We start from the raw sequence: 18,178 nt of genomic DNA on the forward strand, positions 1-18,178 counted from the left end.
TTTCGCTTTATGGAGTCACACCCCTCTCTGTGATGTTTATACATGCATGCACATCTGTAATCTTATGAACCTCGTTTGCATTCAGTAAAGATAAAGGCACGCCCACCTTCATAAATATTGGGGGTAGGGGTGTCAACTGCAAGTTTATACACTATAATAATTCAGTATAGTGTCACCTCGTAAATTCTGTAATGCGTGTACTCTAGTTTGGATAGTCATTCGTATCAAGGTGAAGATTATATTTACATGTACAGCAAACCATTATGTTTTATGTACTAGTTGCGTGCATAAAATGTATATGAAAATAAATACTACCTCTACTCAGTGGTTGGATTTCAATCGCTTTGTTTTACTGATCGAAAAACACTAAAATGAGGACAAATAAACTCGCCAAAGTGACTATCTACTCCTATTTGTCTTATGTGTATATTTCATACATCGTTACCAGTGTGTATGTTTACAATACACAAACTGTTACATGATAGCTTGAGTTGATAAAGCCGAAACCCAGCATATCGACTGGTCAAGGATACAGCCAATAACCAATCTCTATCCAAGCTGCTGAGTGACCAAACATGCTCTTCAGAAATTTCGCCCACGCCCCGTCACCTGTCCTTTCCTCTGTGACAGGTATCTCATGATACGATTGGTCGCAGATAACATATGACCAGCCACTATACTGAACAGTTGAGATACCAGTGTGTATGTTTACAATACACAAACTGTTACATGATTGCTTGTGTTGATAAAGCCGAAACCCAGCATATCGACTGGTCAAGGATATAGCCAATAACCAATGTCTATCCATGCTGCTGAGTGACCAAACGTGCTCTTCAGAAATTTCGCCCATGCTCCATCACCTGTCCTTTCCTCTGTGACAGGTATCTCATGATACGATTGGTCGCAGATAACATATGACCAGCCACTACATTGAACAGTTGAGATACCGAACGTTCTATTCGTGAAATTTGATGATGCCCTATCACGTGACTCTTTGTTTTATGTCTATGCAAGGAATATGTAGTATACATTTTGTATATGTATGTTTGTATGGTCACGTATGTTTTCTGCATTAAATCTGTATGAAATAAAGTGCAATGCTATGAATGTGCTTTGTGCTAGTCACAGACTAGCGTTATAGTACTTTCATTAAAATAATTCGTAAACACTAGAAATGTATCGGCTAAACCGCTATTTTCGTCGAAGATTATAAAGTATAAAAGTAAATTCTTCTTTACAGTATGTCATTGTCATAGATGTTTTGTAAATTTAAACCTCACACAATGATATAAGAGAGAGAATTTGTTAACGTGTGTCTCATCTGTTACATACAAAGAATACATGTGTATGCATATTGTGATAAAATATGAATGTACAAGCCTACAAAAGGTCTACAAGAGAAACTTGCAATAAAATTACATAAAGCTTGCAATACACGACATGTATTCACACCTGATTTCTTTCAACATATATCTTTATGACACAATTAAACAATCAGGACTTGTTTGTACGACTAGACAGTTTCCTGTGATCCCCGAAACCTGCCAGGGAAATCAGGTGTGACTAGCACTAATTACTCTCGGCACAGAGAGTCGGCAATCAGCAAGGGCTTCCAGGTGTTGAGTAGTGATGGGGCTCTCGGGCTTAATGAGTTAAATCATAATATGCTAAGAAAAACAAATAAATGATCACAGGAAATTACAAGCGTTCCTTTAATATTTTCCAGTTTTCATCTCCAGCTTCGAATAGCGCTGTGGTGATGAAAACTGGAAAGTAACAAAGGAACTCTTGAATTTTTCAGTAATCCTTTATTTGTTTCTCTCAGTATGTTATGATATAAATACATAATTTAAATGTTAGTATCATTACTGCAAATACATTCTTAGAAAACCCATCTTTGCCTTCTAATTGAATGATATTGAATTATTTTGTTTGTGAATGTAACCTATATTTCTATCATTTTATTTACATTTAAAGAACATTGTGCAGTGTTTGAACGTAAGGGATAAAACCAAATGTTTTGTAAACCTGATGGTTACTCTCAGTCATAAGGCTTGTTCCCAGGTAGTGGAATCTGGCTGTCCAACTTCAATGGCCTGACAGACAACACCAACTATGTGCCCTTCATTCCATTTGGTGACCTTGACAAGTTCAACCCTGTCTACCAAGGATTCATCGTCTTCTGGACCTACATCATCATATTTCAGGTAATGAGTCCTGTAAAGGGCTGGACATACTTTGTGACATGTCCTTAAAGAGCCTTATTGTCCTGAGTAACTGATTGTTTACAGGCAAAAATCTGGAATATTGCTTCCCCTCCGCCTATGCCATGTTGGGAACAGGGCGGTGGGGTGTGGTCCTGTGCATAGAGCTCAGGTCACGAATCAGTTAAAGTTAAGCAACGTTGAGTGCAGACAGTTCTTGGTTGGGTGACCGTGTTTGGCAGCTTGACTCCTGAGAGGTTCTAGGACTTCAGTCCTGCCAACAAAAGCACATGTGATACATGTGGTCACACTTTAGGCAAGTGAGCTTGTTCAAAATTGCCTCTGTTCACCAAGCAGAAAATGGGTACCCGGTGGGATAAGTCCTATGACTAATAACCTTCTAGCGCCTCGCAGGCAGCATTGGTTATCTGGGGTAATAATAATCAGATTGTGCTTTCAGTGCCGTTGAGCACTGTATGGTTGAAACAAGGCGCCATACAAATCCATTATTATCATATCATTATTCTGAAAAGTCAAAACAATTAACGACACAACTTCTGTTCCAGACAGTGATCCCCCTTCCCATGTACGTCTCCCTGGAGTTGGTGAAGATTGCCCAGGTGTACTTCATCAACAACGACAATGATGTTTACCATGAACCCTCCAACAAACGTCTGGAATGTCGAGCCCTCAACATCACCGAGGACCTGGGACAAATAGAGTACATCTTCTCCGACAAGACCGGAACACTGACGGAGAACCTCGTGGAATTTAAGACCTGTACGATTGGTGGAGTTGACTACCCTCATATGCCAGGTGAGTCACCTCTTTCCTATATATGAATATTATATTAGAATTACAGCGTAGCCTGAGGACACCTGTATTCCAATAGAAAACTAAGAAATATTCAAAGACATGAATTTCAAGGTGAGCTGCAGAATCTCTTGATACCTTGTGTTAATTTGATCTAAATGTAAGATCAGAAACAAAAGGATATCATTTGTTCACATTTTAGTTTAAATAATTTCTATGTGTTATTTTGTATATTGTGTGCAGAGAGCAAATTTAATGATCATTAGAACCCTTGTAGAAAAGCCTGTATGCAAAAACAGGGTAAGTGTGGATTAACAGCTGGAGAAATTTTAAAAAGTGGATCGTAAATAACACCTTTTATAGATTAACATCAAGTTTCGGGAAAATGAAAAAGCAACTTTGTACATTTTTCTTGTAGGTGATGAGGAAAGTGGCTTTGGCAGCCAAATGTCCATCGCGAGGAATGAGGAATGTTGTGTTCGTATAAAGAAGTTGACATCCATAAATCTCTTTTCCTTAGGTAGTTCAGTTAATAATTACTGGCAAACAAGGATAAGTTGAGCACCAACCTGACAATTGACCCGTATTAGCATGTATGAGTGCCGCCCACTGGCGCTTGCCATTGTTAGTGAAGGGGCCCTGGTTGTCCGCGGTCAAGTGTAGTCTTATGAGCAAGGCATGTGCAGCTACGCGCGGAATCAATTTCATCGTCATGCAATGCACGTGCAATAGCCTACATCTGCTCTACCTTTCACAAACCAAATGGGTTTGCTCATTGCTGTAAACGCGTTCTGTGCACCGGTCCAACTTATATTTGTTTGCCAGTAACACCCTTTGTGAGAGTTTAATAGATTTTGAAAAGTGCCAAGCTGTATCCCTGATTGTGCTTTAACACTGCTTTGAACAGTATTCCAGTTATACCACAGCATGTCGGCATGTCTTGTATCAACAAGAGTTGATGCAGGTCTCACACATTTATCATGCTAAATGCCCCTGAAGGTTACTGTGACTGACATCACATTGAATACACATTGTGGATCCAAACAGATTCACTCCCAACCTGATTTGGTACCCTGTTACCTATCCTGTCATGAACCTGATGGATAGGGTTGTGAGGATTCGTAACTCAGTTGATTGTATTTATGCATTATCCTTGCTTGATGTACTAATCAGAGATTGACTTACAATATGCTGCTCTCCCAGTAGTTTGAATAAGAGGATTGGGCAGGATCATTGACAAAGTTGGCACATGTCATCATATCCCAAATGCATAGATCGATGTTCATTGATCTCAATCGTTTGATTGCCAGTTATAGATTCTATTATTTACATACTGCAAGCATAGAGCTGGAATATTACTGAGTACTGCAAGCATAGAGCTAGAATGTTAGTGAGTACTGCAAGCATAGAGCTGGAATATTACAGAGTACTGCAAGCATAGAGCTGGAATGTTACTGAGTACTGCAAGCATAGAGCTGGAATATTACTGAGTACTGCTAGCATAGAGCTAGAATGTTAGTGAGTACTGCAAGCATAGAGCTGGAATGTTACTGAGTTCTGCAAGCATAGAGCTGGAATGTTACTGAGTGTTGTGTTTAAAAAAACAACAACAAATAAACAGTATTTTATCTTCTAAAATATTGCCACGGAAAACTGTAAACAATAATGATTAAGGAAGAAAGAAAGTTACTTCAACAGACATTGATTGTCATTCTCTGGAAGGAACTGATATTAAGAATCAGGCCGGTCATTCTACTTTTCCTTATGGTATTTTTAATGTCCTATTAAAGTAAATATTGTATCCGGAAAACTCAGGCTCTAAAGAGGCATCTTAATTTGAAGAATGTAAATTCTAGAATCTTTTATTCTCTCAATGCTACTGTCGAACCCATTCGACAAGACAGCAGCATAATTACATCCCCAAATAAAACTTGCAATAATAATTCAACAAGTCGGATTTATGTGTCATTTGAATTATGTATGGAATGCATTTGATTCTCAGCTTTCTAAATATATAATCTTCAATTAATTTATTTACCTTAAAACAAAACGCCCGCGAATTAAAAAATTGTGATAACATCGAAAATACGATTTGTTTACGATGAACGTTTTCGTATATATTTTTTTCAGGAATGTTTTTTAATTTGTCGTCTCGCTGATAATTGCCGATACAAATATACGAATTTGAAGTCAGATAATTATGAGATTTGGGAAATCGGTTTGCGCTATTTTAACGATTTATTCAGGTTCCTTATATGAAACGCATTCCACTGTCTATCAAGTAATTCAGGAAAATTTACATTATTTATGTTTGCTTTGTCATTAACCTCTGTATGTTTGAAATTATCAGGATATTTTTGGATAATAATATTCATTTTTCTATCTAGTATTAATGTGCCATTTTCTTTTTAGTTGTCCCTTACTTAATGACACACCGACTGTTAGAAATCACCCACGCTCTTTACAAGGCCTTATGCTGAAATTAATTCAGCAGGCTAAAGGTTAAAGATATGTTCATTTTTGAATGCATTGTTTTCGAATCCAGAAAAACTATGTTTTATTATGAAAGTGAGTGAGCATGGTTATTCTGTAACACCCAATTTATACCATCCACTTCATAGATATGTTTTGGTCATAATTTTGAAATGATTGTGGATCAAACCCGCTAAAACCCATTTTACACCATCAGTCAAATAAGGATAAGTGAGCAGTAGTACCTTGGGAATACTTTTCAAATCTAAAAAAATGATGTGATTAAGGAGTTACCTTCGGAGGAGAGGCGTGGGACGCAGTCCGCCGTCTCCAAGAAGCATCCTGCATCACCAGACCTTCCGTCGTCGCAGCCTAAGACTAAGATGGCATCTACGTCACAACGCAGACTCCGCACCCCCAGGGCAGCGTCTACTACCAAGGGGAAAACAACGCAGTCAGCAAGAACTTTCTCAGCCGAGATTGTTCCCGCCACAGAACAGGGCCTGTATGATGAGAGGCCGATCATCATTCCTGATGTTCATCGCAAGAAGCGACTAGTGTCAGCTACAGTGACGTCAGCGCAGATCCTCAATCAGCCTGATGTATCAACGCTGAGGACTGACGATCTTCCCATGGGTCCCGTCGCTACCAACGCAGATAGGGCAGCTACTACAACTTCGCAGACCATCCCGGGCAACCTGGTTCAACAGATTATGAAGTTGATGGAAGACCGCTATGGAATGGAAAAGATACAACCAGCCCAGGACCTGAGCCTTCGCGAAGGCTCCACCGCAGACGTCAGCCCTGAGGGACCCCCCATCAACGTAGCGGCTACTACCAAGTCACCACTGAGGGACCAGCCTGCGCGAAGGACGTCACAGTCTACCTCTGCAAAGGACCCAGACGATCAGCGTTCGCGAAGGCCTTCGCGAAGGACACCTAGATCGTCACCAGCCTTGGACTCTGATGATCAACGTTCGCGAAGGCGTTCGCGAAGAAGTATCCTCTCATCCCCGGACTCTGCCTCGGACCACCAGCCTTCACGAAGGTCAAGTCATCACTCCCCAGGACCGGACTCAGATGAAGCTTCGCGAAGGTCTTCGCGAAGGACTCCAGTTACAGACTCCAAGTCATCTTAGTCTAGAAGGTCATCGAGGGTTTCACCAAGAGCTTCGCGAAGCTATTGTCGTTCACCGCTCGTCAGGCCGTTCTCCACGTCGATCACCTCGCCATTCACCTCGTTGATCGCCTCATAGGACCTCCACGTAGATCACCACGCAGGTCACCTCATAGATCAATACGTCGCTCGACTCATAAGCCTTCGCAAAAGTCTTCAGTCAGGTCTCCTCACACATCGCCATGCACAGCTGTTCAAGTATACAGAACTCCACCTCAGTCACCATCAGAAGAGTATCATCGGCCTCTTACCAACGCTCCGGATACCGAAGATGATGGAGGCATCATATTCTCCGACGCAGAGATACGCTATTGGATGGCCAACAACCTGGACCTGGCTTTGCCATCTGAAGAAAACAACCCAGCTCACACCTATCTCATGAGGGAGGACGACGCAGACACGATCACCCTACCTCCGATTGACCCTATAGCAACGGTTCAACAGAACTTGGATAAAGCTTTCCAAACAGCCACTAAAACTCAGGCGCCGCACTTACCTCAGTTCAACGCCAAGAAGTTCTTTGCTCATAACATGGACCCATTCTACAAAGCTCAAGAAATCGACGATAACTTTAAATTCATCAACGATGCCAAGGCCAAGACGTACAAGATCGAGGATCGCAAGCTGGCTCAAGTCGAAACTATGACCAGAAGAATGTTTTTTGGCCTCAACACATCCAGAACTATTAATGAAACTCTCATCACTAGATTCCGAGATTCTACATCAGAAGATGACAGAATGATATACTCGGCCCTCCTTATGCAGAAGAAGGACCAGCAATTCTTGACGGATCATCTTTCATCCATCTCAGCAGCTCTTACTCAGGCTCGTCGTCAAGGTCTCCTCGCCACCTGTAGTTGGGGTGAACAGTTCACAGCACCTCTATTCACAGCCCCATGGTCAACGCCTTCCATCTTCGCTGGAGGAATTGATAAAGTCTCTAAAGAAGTCATCAAGGATTCAAGAGAAGTCCTCATGATTAAATCGATTGACACTCTGACTAGCGTCATCAAGCAGACATCACAGAGATACTCCGGAAGATCGAAGTTCACTGGTTTACAGAGAGCACGGGACAGGAAGATGGCCGGATCCAGAGGTGGAAAGGACGCTTTTCGCCACCCATTTGGCAACTACAGTGGAGGATCTGGAAGAGGCAGGGCACCCAGAGGCTCCCGCAACTATTGACGATGAAAGGCAGGTTCGGAACGACTGGAGTCTTCCACCCTCAGCTGTTCCTGTACAACCTTCACAAGTGGGTGGACGCCTTCAACTGCACTGGGAGAACTGGGGAATACTACAAGATCCATATGTCTCCAACATCCTTCAACACGGATATCGAATCCAACTACAGGCCACGCCTCCGCTTACAGTCAACCCTCACAAGTTCGACTTCCAGGCACAACAACTACTAAAGTTACAAGAAGCTGTTTCATCTCTCCTAACCAAACAGGCCATAGAAATCGTGGATCAAGTAAACATTGAACCAGGTTTCTACTCCCCAGTTTTCCTAGTGCCCAAGAAAAATTCCAAGGAAAAGTTCCAACTCATCTACAACATGAGTACGTTCAACAGGGATTATCTACGCAAACCGCCAACGTTTCGCATGATACATCTATCTCAACTACGGCACCTCGTTCGTCCGATGGACTACATGGCCAGTATAGATCTACAGGATGCCTACCTGCATATCCCGATACATCCCGACTCGAGGAAGTACCTACCGTTTACTCTAGACAGGCTACATTACCAATGGAGGGTACTACCATTTGGAATATCATCGGCCCCCTGGTTGTTCACAAGAGTAACGAAACCCATCGTCACTTACCTACATCGTCAAGGGCTACGCAGTGCGTTCTACCTCGGCGACGGGATTCAAGTAGATCAAGATCCAGAGCATCTCAAACTACAACTGAATTTCACCATCAAGCTACTAACACAGCTAGGATGGTTAGTGAATCTACTCAAGTCGGACCTAGAACCTACGCAGGACCTGCAATTTCTAGGCATTCGATTCCTCACGACACAGAATCGTATCGTCGTACCAGAGGACCGATGGCTCAAGATCCAACAGACCATTCCACAAGCCTTACTCTCTCCGTTACCGCTACGACAGTGGCAGAGTCTGTTGGGTCTCCTCACTTCAGTACAAGACATGACAGCCAGAGGCAGACTACAGTTACGCCCGTTACAGGTCCTCATCAACGCGCATCTCGACAACCTTCAACCCTTCGGTCTACCAAATTACCTCAGACCTCATCTACTTTGGTGGACCAGGAGGTCGAATGTTTGCGAAGGCATCTATTTAACAGAGCCGGAGTTCAAAACCCATCTCTATGCAGACGCGTCGCTCCAAGGTTGGGGAGCTCATCTCTCCAACCGGACGGCATCAGGGTTATGGAACCAAGAAGAGACTAAACTGCACATAAACATGCTCGAAATGAAAGCAGTAATCAACGCCCTACTTCATTGGAGCACCATTCTACAGAATGCGCACCTAATGATCCACACCGACAACTCAACAGTGGCGTTTTATATAAACAAACAAGGTTCAACGAGATCATTGAACCTATTGACTCTATGCTTCCAACTGTTCGATCCTATCGACAATCTAAACATACATGTCAGAGCATGCCACATTCCCGGAACCAAGAATGTACTAGCAGACGCACTCTCTCGGCCATATCTACCGTCACCGACGGAATGGAAACTCCACCCAGAAATCTTCACTCAGATTATCATGGAAATAGGAGCTCCATTAATAGACCTATTCGCCACTTGCTTCAACAATCAGCTAACAACATTCGTCTCACCAGTCCCGGATCCACAAGCATGGGCAACGGACGCCTTAAGCATATCCTGGGAAGGCCTCAACGTGTATGCGTTTCCGCCGCCAGCGCAAATACCAAAGGTGTTACAGAAAATCAGACAAACTCAGTGCCTCCAACTGATTTTGGTCACGCCCTACTGGCCAGCGAGAACGTGGTTTCCCATTCTAATTCAAGAAATCGGACAACCAATACTACAACTACCAAAGCGCTCGAATCTACTTGTACATCCTCACACAACACAAGCGCACAAAAACCGAGGAGCATTCCAACTTCACGTATGGACTGTATTAAAGTGTGTTTAAACAAGAGAGGTTATTCAACCAGAGCGGCAAAAGCAGTCACGCTTGCTTTGCGCAACTCTACACACAACTTGTATGATGACAAGTGGCACAGTTTTGAGACATACACTGCTAAAAAGGGATTTACAGCTAGAAATGCTTCACAGCCTCAAGTGGCAGACTACCTTTGTCACCTAAGACAAACCAAACGTCGAAAAGGCTCGACACTATCTATGTATCTCGCAGCATTAAGTTCAGTGATAACTATGAGTATGGGTGTCAAGTTAACGAAGACGCCAGAGTTACTGGCCTTACTACATTCATTCCGATTGAAGGATCAGAAACAGAGATTTCGCGCTCCAGCATGGGATCTAAATATAGTGCTCCAACACCTCACAAGTGAGGCTTATGAACCACTGGAATCAACATCGTTCGAATTTCTGACTCAGAAAACACTGTTCCTGCTATCCCTAGCAACGGCAGCCAGAGTATCAGAAATCCACGCTCTAGACTACGAGAGAACATGTTTTGATGAGAATCAAAACACAGTGCATATGGGACTGCGATGGGAGTTTATCGACCAAGAATCAAATGCCAGGTCAACCAGACAGATTATTCCACGTCCCTGCACTTTCCTTGATACTTGGACCTCATGATACGCTTGATCTATCATTATGCCCAGTGAGAGCACTCAAAGTTTATTTACAACGATCCAAAACGAGGGGAAGAAAACTCAAGCGGTTATTCATCCCTCTATCTACAGTGACTGAGACTGAAGTCTCACGTACTACGATATCGATATGGATCAGAACTGTCATACTCCGAGCCTACAAGGCTGCAGGACTCGACCCTCCAAGAGCATCTAATCCTCATGAAATCAGTGCACTGGCTTCGACACTCGCTCTACATGGAAATTGCTCGTTGAATACCATTATGGAGGGCTGCTTTTGGAAATCCAACATGGTGTTTGCTAACCACTACCTGAGAGACATCGCCACCAAGGACGTCTCAGGTATTCACCATTTCGGACCATTGGTTTTAGCACAGCAGTTGACAGTTCCTCGTAGACGATGAGACATAGTCTCACGAGATTATATCTGTATATACTATATCAGTATTTATCAAGCTTACAAACTCTACGGAGTTTTTTGCTAGTTGTATATCTTAAGCCTACATTAGTCTTAAAACCCAGTACCTATGTTACATGTACTATTGGGTCGCTTCTCCACTTCGGAGTCGCTTATTCCTATATTATTTTAATATTGTAGTACCCCCATCTATGGCAGCTGGTAGAACTTATGTATGATAGCAGCAGAAACTAATTTAATTACAGTGCCATTATGAAGTTCCCATAGGGGGTTATTACATCTAAATCACTAATTAAAATCCAAAGTATCTGTTCCCACCTCCGATTCCGTCGGATTCTACAAGCAAAAAAGAGCATGAGTCAGGATAAGGAAAAATATGTAATTTTCTGAATAAAATTGATATTTTATACTTATCCTGACTCATGAGGTGTCGGGCTCGTTAAACAGGAGAGAGTGAAGCATGTGGGATGTGGTCGCGCCACCTTTCCCGCCAAAAGGGGAGCAAAGAGAGGCAACTCTTGGTGAGTATTGATTAGTGATTTTAAATTGAAGGGCGCTTCAATTAGGGAGATACAAGTGTTCCTCTACGTTCGCAAGAAGAAGAAGACTAGCAAAAAGAGCATGAGTCAGGATAAGTATAAAATATCAATTTTATTCAGAAAATTACATTATTATGGAGCACACTGCACCACACCTGGGTAGAATATTCAATTATATGCTGAATCAGCATATTTGAAGCACAATGAACTGATGTGGATGTGTGTGTTGGGGATCATGTTGGCTGATGTGTCATCCTAAATTATCAACTGCAATGTTAATTTTCTGATTGATTGACAGAGTTTGACACAGGAATTAGATGTGACATACTGATACTGTAATACACACTAAATTGTCTCTTTCACAAGTCGTATTTGATACACAATATTTTTGTCAGTACAAACTGACACAAAACATACATGTTTTCAAAATAGCATGGTTTTATTAGAATGTTGATTTTGTCAACTAGACTGACGGTTCTTAAAAAGATTTTTTCTGAAAACGGATATATTTTGCTTGAAGTTTGTGTTTGCTACTTATTGCTTTGTTGAACAAATGATATTTAAAGTTGAACCAATAATAGAAAGAATTGGAATATCATTGATCTTGATATAGTGTATCAGCCATGAAAAGTCAGGACATTTGGTAGTAGGCTTGCTCGGGGCGATTTGGTAGTGGTTTATGGTTAAAGCGTCCGCTTACCCACTGAAAACATAGATTATATTTATTTATTCACTCACTCATTCCTATTGACCCTCCCCAATTTTCCTTACTTTTTCAAACAAAACCTAAGAGTGGAGTCCACATAAAAATTAATTTTAAAAATATTTTAAAGAAAAGTTAGTTAGTGTCCATAGTGGAGTAGCCTAGTGGTTAAAGCGTTCGCTCGTCTAGCCGAATACTCGGGTTTGATAACCCGTATGGGTACAATGTGTGAAGCCCATTTCTGGTGTCCCCCACCGTGATTCTGCTGGCATATTGCTAAAAGCGGCATACTGACTCACTCACAAGCACTCTCTCCATGCTTGTTATGCCTTCATTATACCAGCAGTGTTCTGAGCATAAACCTGGCAGGTGGGTGCCAGGGACCTGTTCTGCAGAAATGCATACGGGTCATTTTCAAAACTCACATGGCCACACTGTGAGAGATCATATAAAAGTGTAAATATGCTGTTTGTTGATGTAGACTCAGATTCCACAAAAAATGTCAGCCATACACAGGATATCTCTCATGGAGAAGTCGTGGTGGAGTAGCGTAGTGGTAAAGTATTTGCTTGTCACACCAAAGACCCGGTTCAATTCCCCACATGGGTACAATGTATGAAGCCCATTTCTGGTGTCCCCCACCGTGATATTGCTGGAATATTGCTAAAAGCGGCATAAAACTAAACCCGCTCACTCTCATGGAATGTTTCTCATATGTACCATATTGCAACAACAGAAGCTTCCTAGGTGTCTTTTATTCAGCCTCAACAGCTTGTAGCTGATCAATGTCTTTTTTGTCTCTTCAAAGTACTAGTTCTAAAATTATAACTTTGTTTTGCTTTTTAACTAGATTTCACACAATTGTATACAAAGCTACGTGTTATAGAATTTCTTTTTGAATTGTGTCACCGTGTGACGTTACGAAGCCATAACCAATTTCAGATAAAAGAAATCGCCCGATGTTGCAATGAGAATTAATACTACATAACAATCAACAAATTATTGCAAGAAACCTTCTGCCTTGACAAAACACTGGACTAGGATCCATATCTTATATGTTCTGTCATTGATTTTATAATGGTAGTAAAGTAATTCAGATTCTTTTGTTTGGTGTGAGGAGATCACACTCGGCAATAGCTGTGTCACAATGGTCTGGGAGAAGGTTGACATGCGATCTACCTGTCGATACATATAGATTTTTGTGTGTCCATTACAAACAAGGTATCCCCAAGGCGTGATGAACGTAGATTTTGTATTTGTTGTATAGAACACACACTTCGAAAATTGACATGGGTGTGGAAAGCTTGTCAAAGATATGCCTATCATTCAATTAATTTATATTGAATTCAACAATTATAGTTTTTTTCAGAGATTAACAGTAGTAAATAAATATGGTTCAAACATCAGTGAAACTGAAGAAAATTAGTAATAGTTTCTAGACAATTATATACTCCATCCCTTTTTTCTGTAAGAAATGTTTAAAATAGTAAATCTTTATCATGTAAATTATCATGTCATTGTTTATGCTGGACTCAGCATTGTTCAAGCTATATGATAGCTGCCTGTAAATGTTTTGAAGCAAAACATCAGTGTCCACACTTTGTGTAGATCAGATATGTGTATGTGCAGAGTATGGACATCTATATTTTTTTGTATATTTATGCCTTGTAACCGCAAAACATATTGATGTACACTAAGGCCAGACCAATTTTATTTCTTGTTTTATGCATCTGCTGGTCGTATTTTTTCAAGAATAAGAAAAAAATATAAAATTAATTTTCCCCGTTTGAAAAAAAATTCTGATGTTTTAATTGGCCAAACATGTAGACTTACAAGAAAACTTCATTTAGATTGCTTTTTGCCCCATATGCATTTCATCAATTCCCAAAAGTAAAATAATTTTAGCATTTAGAAGGAATATTACATTGACTGGTGATTTTATTTTTAATTTTTTTCCCTCATGCCTTCAGGTTTTCTGAGGACAAAAATCCGTAAAACAAAAAATAGAATTGATCTGGTCTAAACAAGAGTTGTGAGGAACTAAAAGGGACTACTTATTCTAGTTTGTTAATTTTTCCTTATCCTGACTCATGCTTATTTGCTTGTCTTCTTCCTCTTGCGAACATAGTGGAACACTTGTATCTCCTTATTGAAGCTCCCTTCAATAAAACGTACGTAAAATCACTAATCACCAGAGTTATCTCTGTTTCCGTTTTTGGCGGGAAAAGTGGCGCCACTTTTTCCCACGCTTCACTCTCTCCTTCTTCGCCCATTGAGCAAGTTGTGAGAGCACCTTGTCTCCTATACGGCACTATATCCTTTTATTACTTAGTTAGTCACCTCTATTATACTGTATAGAGGTTTAGCTAGTATCTTTCAACAATATGGTTTCATATTTAATCGTATTTAGCACTGTTGAGTCCGTGTTTGTGCAGTTGTTTACGTTCATGAAAAACTGTTCCAATTGTAGATTACGTTTCTCTGCTGCTGACCCTCATCAATTGTGCCCTAGCTGCATCACGTTGATTACGTTTCTCTGCTCCCGCTGCATCAGTTGCAAGCATTTAACTACTTGTGCATTTAATAAATACCTTCTTTGCGTCCTTAGACGTGCTGCAGATAGGTCTAGACGGGTTGGTCCAGTCATGGATAAATCAGCGGAGTCCCTCACCAGTCAACTGCTGTCTGACGACCTCCTTCCGTCTGGTGTTCCGCTGGAATTTCCCTCTGAGGAGAGGCGTGGGACGAAGTCTGCCACCTCCAAGAAGAGACCTGCTACTCCGGACATCCCGTCGTCTCAGCCTAAGACTCGGAAATCGTCAACCACCCGGCGCAGACTCCGCACCCCCAGGGCATCAACCACCACCACGGGGGAAGTCAGTGCAGACAACATGGACTTTCTCAGCCGAGATTGTCCCGTTGACGGAACAGGGACTCTACGATGATCAACCGATCATCATCCCAGAGGTTCATCCCAAGAAAAGACCAGTCTCAGCTACGGTGACTTCAGCGCAGATCTCCACGCAACCCGAGGTATCTACGCTGACAACAGATGAGCATCCTGTGGGCCACGTCACTATCACCGCAGAAAGGGCAGCGCTACTACCACCGAAGACCTTCAACCCAGGGGATTTTATGCAGCAGTTCTCCCAACAAATCATGGAGATGATGGAGCAGCGTTACGGCCTGGAGAAGAAGTCACAGCCATCCCACAAAGAGGTCCCGAGCCTTCACGAAAGCTCCAACGCAGACGTCGTCTCTGAGGGGCCCTACATCAACGTGGCATCTAGCAGCAGATCTGCACTTCAGGACCAGCCTGCGCGAAGGTCCACTCAACCATCCCCGGATGATCAGCATCCACGAAGGCATTTGCGAAGGACAACTCGGTCATCGCCTGCTACGGATTCGGACGATCAGCATTCGCGAAGGAGGAATCGCCCATCCCCGGATACAGAATCGGACGACCAGCGTTCGCAAAGGCGTTCGCCAAGGACCAGTCGCCATTCCCCAGATGCGAAATCAGATGATCAGCGTTCGTGAAGGCATTCGCGAAGGACTTCAGATACAGTATCCAAGACATCTTCCGCATCACGCAGATCGTCGAGGGATTCGCCGAGACATTCGCGAACCCACAGTCGCTCATCTCCGCGCAGGTCACCCTACAGGCGCAGTTCGCCGGGCCACTCACCATGCCGATGTCCATGCAGGTCTCCGCGCAGTTCACCACACAAGTCTCCGCGCAGGTCTTCGCGGAGGTCTCCGCGCAGGTCACCGCAGTCGCGAAGGACTCCACCTCGATCACCATCGGAGGAGGATCAACGTCCCTTACTCAACACTCATGTCATTGAGGATGACAGCGGGATCATCTTTTCGGACGCTGAAATACGCTACTGGATGGCCAACGGTCTAGATTTGGCATCTCCATCTAAGGATGATAATCTGGCTCACACCTATCTCATGCAGGATGATGATGTCAACACGATCACTCTCCCTCTGATTGATCCCATCGCAGCGGTCCCAGAGAACCTGGATGCAGCCTTCAAGTCAGCCACAAAAGCCCAGGCGCCGCATCTACCACAGTTCAACGCCAAAAAGTTCTCCTTCCACAACATGGATCCATTCCTGAAGGCACAGGACATCGATGAGAACTTCAAAGTCATCAGTGATGCCAAGGCCAAGTCTTACAACATTGAAGACAAAAAGTTGAAACTTTTTTGAAACAAGTTGGCATAAGTTGAAACTATGACCAGGCGCATGTTCTTTGGCCTCAACAGATCAAGGGCAGTCAACGAAACGCTCATCGCTAAATTCTACTGCGGAAGAAGATAGGATGATATATTCGGCTCTCCTTATGCAGAAGAAGGACCAACAGTTTATGACAGACCATCTCTCATCCATCTCCGCAGCGCTGACACTGGCACGTCGACAAGGTCTCCTCGCCTCCTGCAGTTGGAGTGACCACGTTACCAAGTCACTCTACACAGCCCCGTGGTCAACTCCTTCCAACTTCGCTGGAGGAATCGACGAAGTTGCCAAGGAAGTTACCAAAGACTCAAGGGAGGTCCTTATGATCAAGTCCATAGATACCTGGCCAGCGTCATCAGGCAAACATCCCAGCGCTACTCGGGCAAGTCCAAGTTTCCTGGGATACAGAGAGCACGGGACAAGACAGGGTAGACAGGGTAGTGGGTAGCTCCAGAGGCGGAAAAAGTTCCTTTCGTCGCCCAGCCGGCAACTACAGAGCAAGGTCCGGATGAGGCAGGGCACCCAGAGGCGCCAAGAGTTATCGACGATCAAAGAAGGGTTCGGAACGACTGGAGTCTTCCACCCCCAGCCGTTCCTGTACAACCTTCACAAGTGGGTGGATGCCTTCAGCTACACTGGGAAAACTGGGGAATACTTCAAGATCCGTTTGTATCCAACATCCTAAGAAACGGATATCGCATACAGGCCGCTCCACCGCTTACAGTCGACCCTCACAAGTTCGACTTCAAGACTCATCAGATAGAGAAGTTATGAGAGGCGGTCTAATCTCTACTAGTAAAGTGAGCCATAGAGGTCGTAGATCAAACCAACATCACCCCAGGTTTCTACTCCCCAGTTTTCCTAGTGCCCAAGAAAAACTCCAAAGAAAAGTTCCGACTCATCTACAATATGAGCACGTTCAACAGAGACGACCTCCCAGGTTCCGCATGATACATCTACCTCAACTAATCCACCTCGTCCGTCCGATGGACTACATGGCAAGCATAGATCTACAGAACGACCTGCATATTACTGTACATCCAGACTCGAGGAAGTACCTCAGGTTTACACTGGATGGGCTACATTACCAATGGAAGGTCCTGCCATTTGGAATATCATCGGCCCCTTGGTTGTTTACAAGGGTGATGAAACCAATAGTCATATATCTACATCATCGAGGTCTACGCAGTGCCTTTTACCTCGACGACGGGATTCGAGTACATCAATATCCCAAGCATCTCAGACTACAGTTGAACTTTAGCATCAAACTGCTTACACAGCTGCGGTGGTTAGTGAATCTACTCAAGTCGGACCTAGCACCTATGCAAGACCTGCAGTTCCTAGGCATCAGATTTCTCACGACGCAGAACTGCATCGTCGTACCAGAGGACCGATGGCTCAAGATTCAACAGACAATCCCACAAGCCCTACTCTCTCCATGGCCACTACGACAGTGGCAGAGTCTGTTGGGTCTCCTCACGTCTGCACAAGACATGACAGCCAGAGGGAGATTACAGCTACGCCCGTTACAGGTCCTCATCAATGCTCATCTCGACGACCCAGACCCTTCTGTCTCCCGGACTACCTCAGACCTCATCTACTATGGTGGACCCAGAGAGCGAATGTCTGCGAAGGCATCTCTGTAGCAGAGCCGGAGTGCAAGACTCATCTGTATGTGGACGCGTCACTCCAAGGTTGGGGAGCACATCTCGACAATGATGTGGCAGCCGGGAAATGGACCAAGGAAGAGGAAAGTCTGCACATCAACATGCTGGAAATGAAAGCAGTCATCAACGCCATACTCCATTGGAGCCAGGAATGTCATAGCAGA

The 18,178-nt window shown here is 43.3% G+C and overlaps 1 protein-coding gene across 1 annotated transcript in view; it reads left to right on the plus strand.

Annotated features, from left to right (window-relative positions):
* The window catches only part of LOC124274919 (phospholipid-transporting ATPase VD-like), a 102,296-nt gene that overhangs the window by 18,557 nt on the left and 65,561 nt on the right, over positions 1-18,178 (plus strand). Inside the window, exons 4-13 of the mRNA XM_046710640.1 lie at positions 2,065-2,207; positions 2,771-3,020; positions 3,436-3,494; positions 6,038-6,313; positions 6,694-7,299; positions 7,671-7,860; positions 10,247-10,370; positions 14,711-14,978; positions 15,699-15,869; positions 16,066-16,230. Of these exons, the coding sequence (XP_046566596.1) occupies positions 2,065-2,207; positions 2,771-3,020; positions 3,436-3,494; positions 6,038-6,313; positions 6,694-7,299; positions 7,671-7,860; positions 10,247-10,370; positions 14,711-14,978; positions 15,699-15,869; positions 16,066-16,230 (2,252 nt within the window). The remainder of the gene's footprint in view (positions 1-2,064; positions 2,208-2,770; positions 3,021-3,435; positions 3,495-6,037; positions 6,314-6,693; positions 7,300-7,670; positions 7,861-10,246; positions 10,371-14,710; positions 14,979-15,698; positions 15,870-16,065; positions 16,231-18,178) is intronic.

This window comes from Haliotis rubra, unplaced genomic scaffold (genome assembly GCF_003918875.1).
Source record: "Haliotis rubra isolate DU_JTF1 unplaced genomic scaffold, ASM391887v1 Scf1, whole genome shotgun sequence".
NCBI classification, from domain to species: domain Eukaryota; kingdom Metazoa; phylum Mollusca; class Gastropoda; order Lepetellida; family Haliotidae; genus Haliotis; species Haliotis rubra.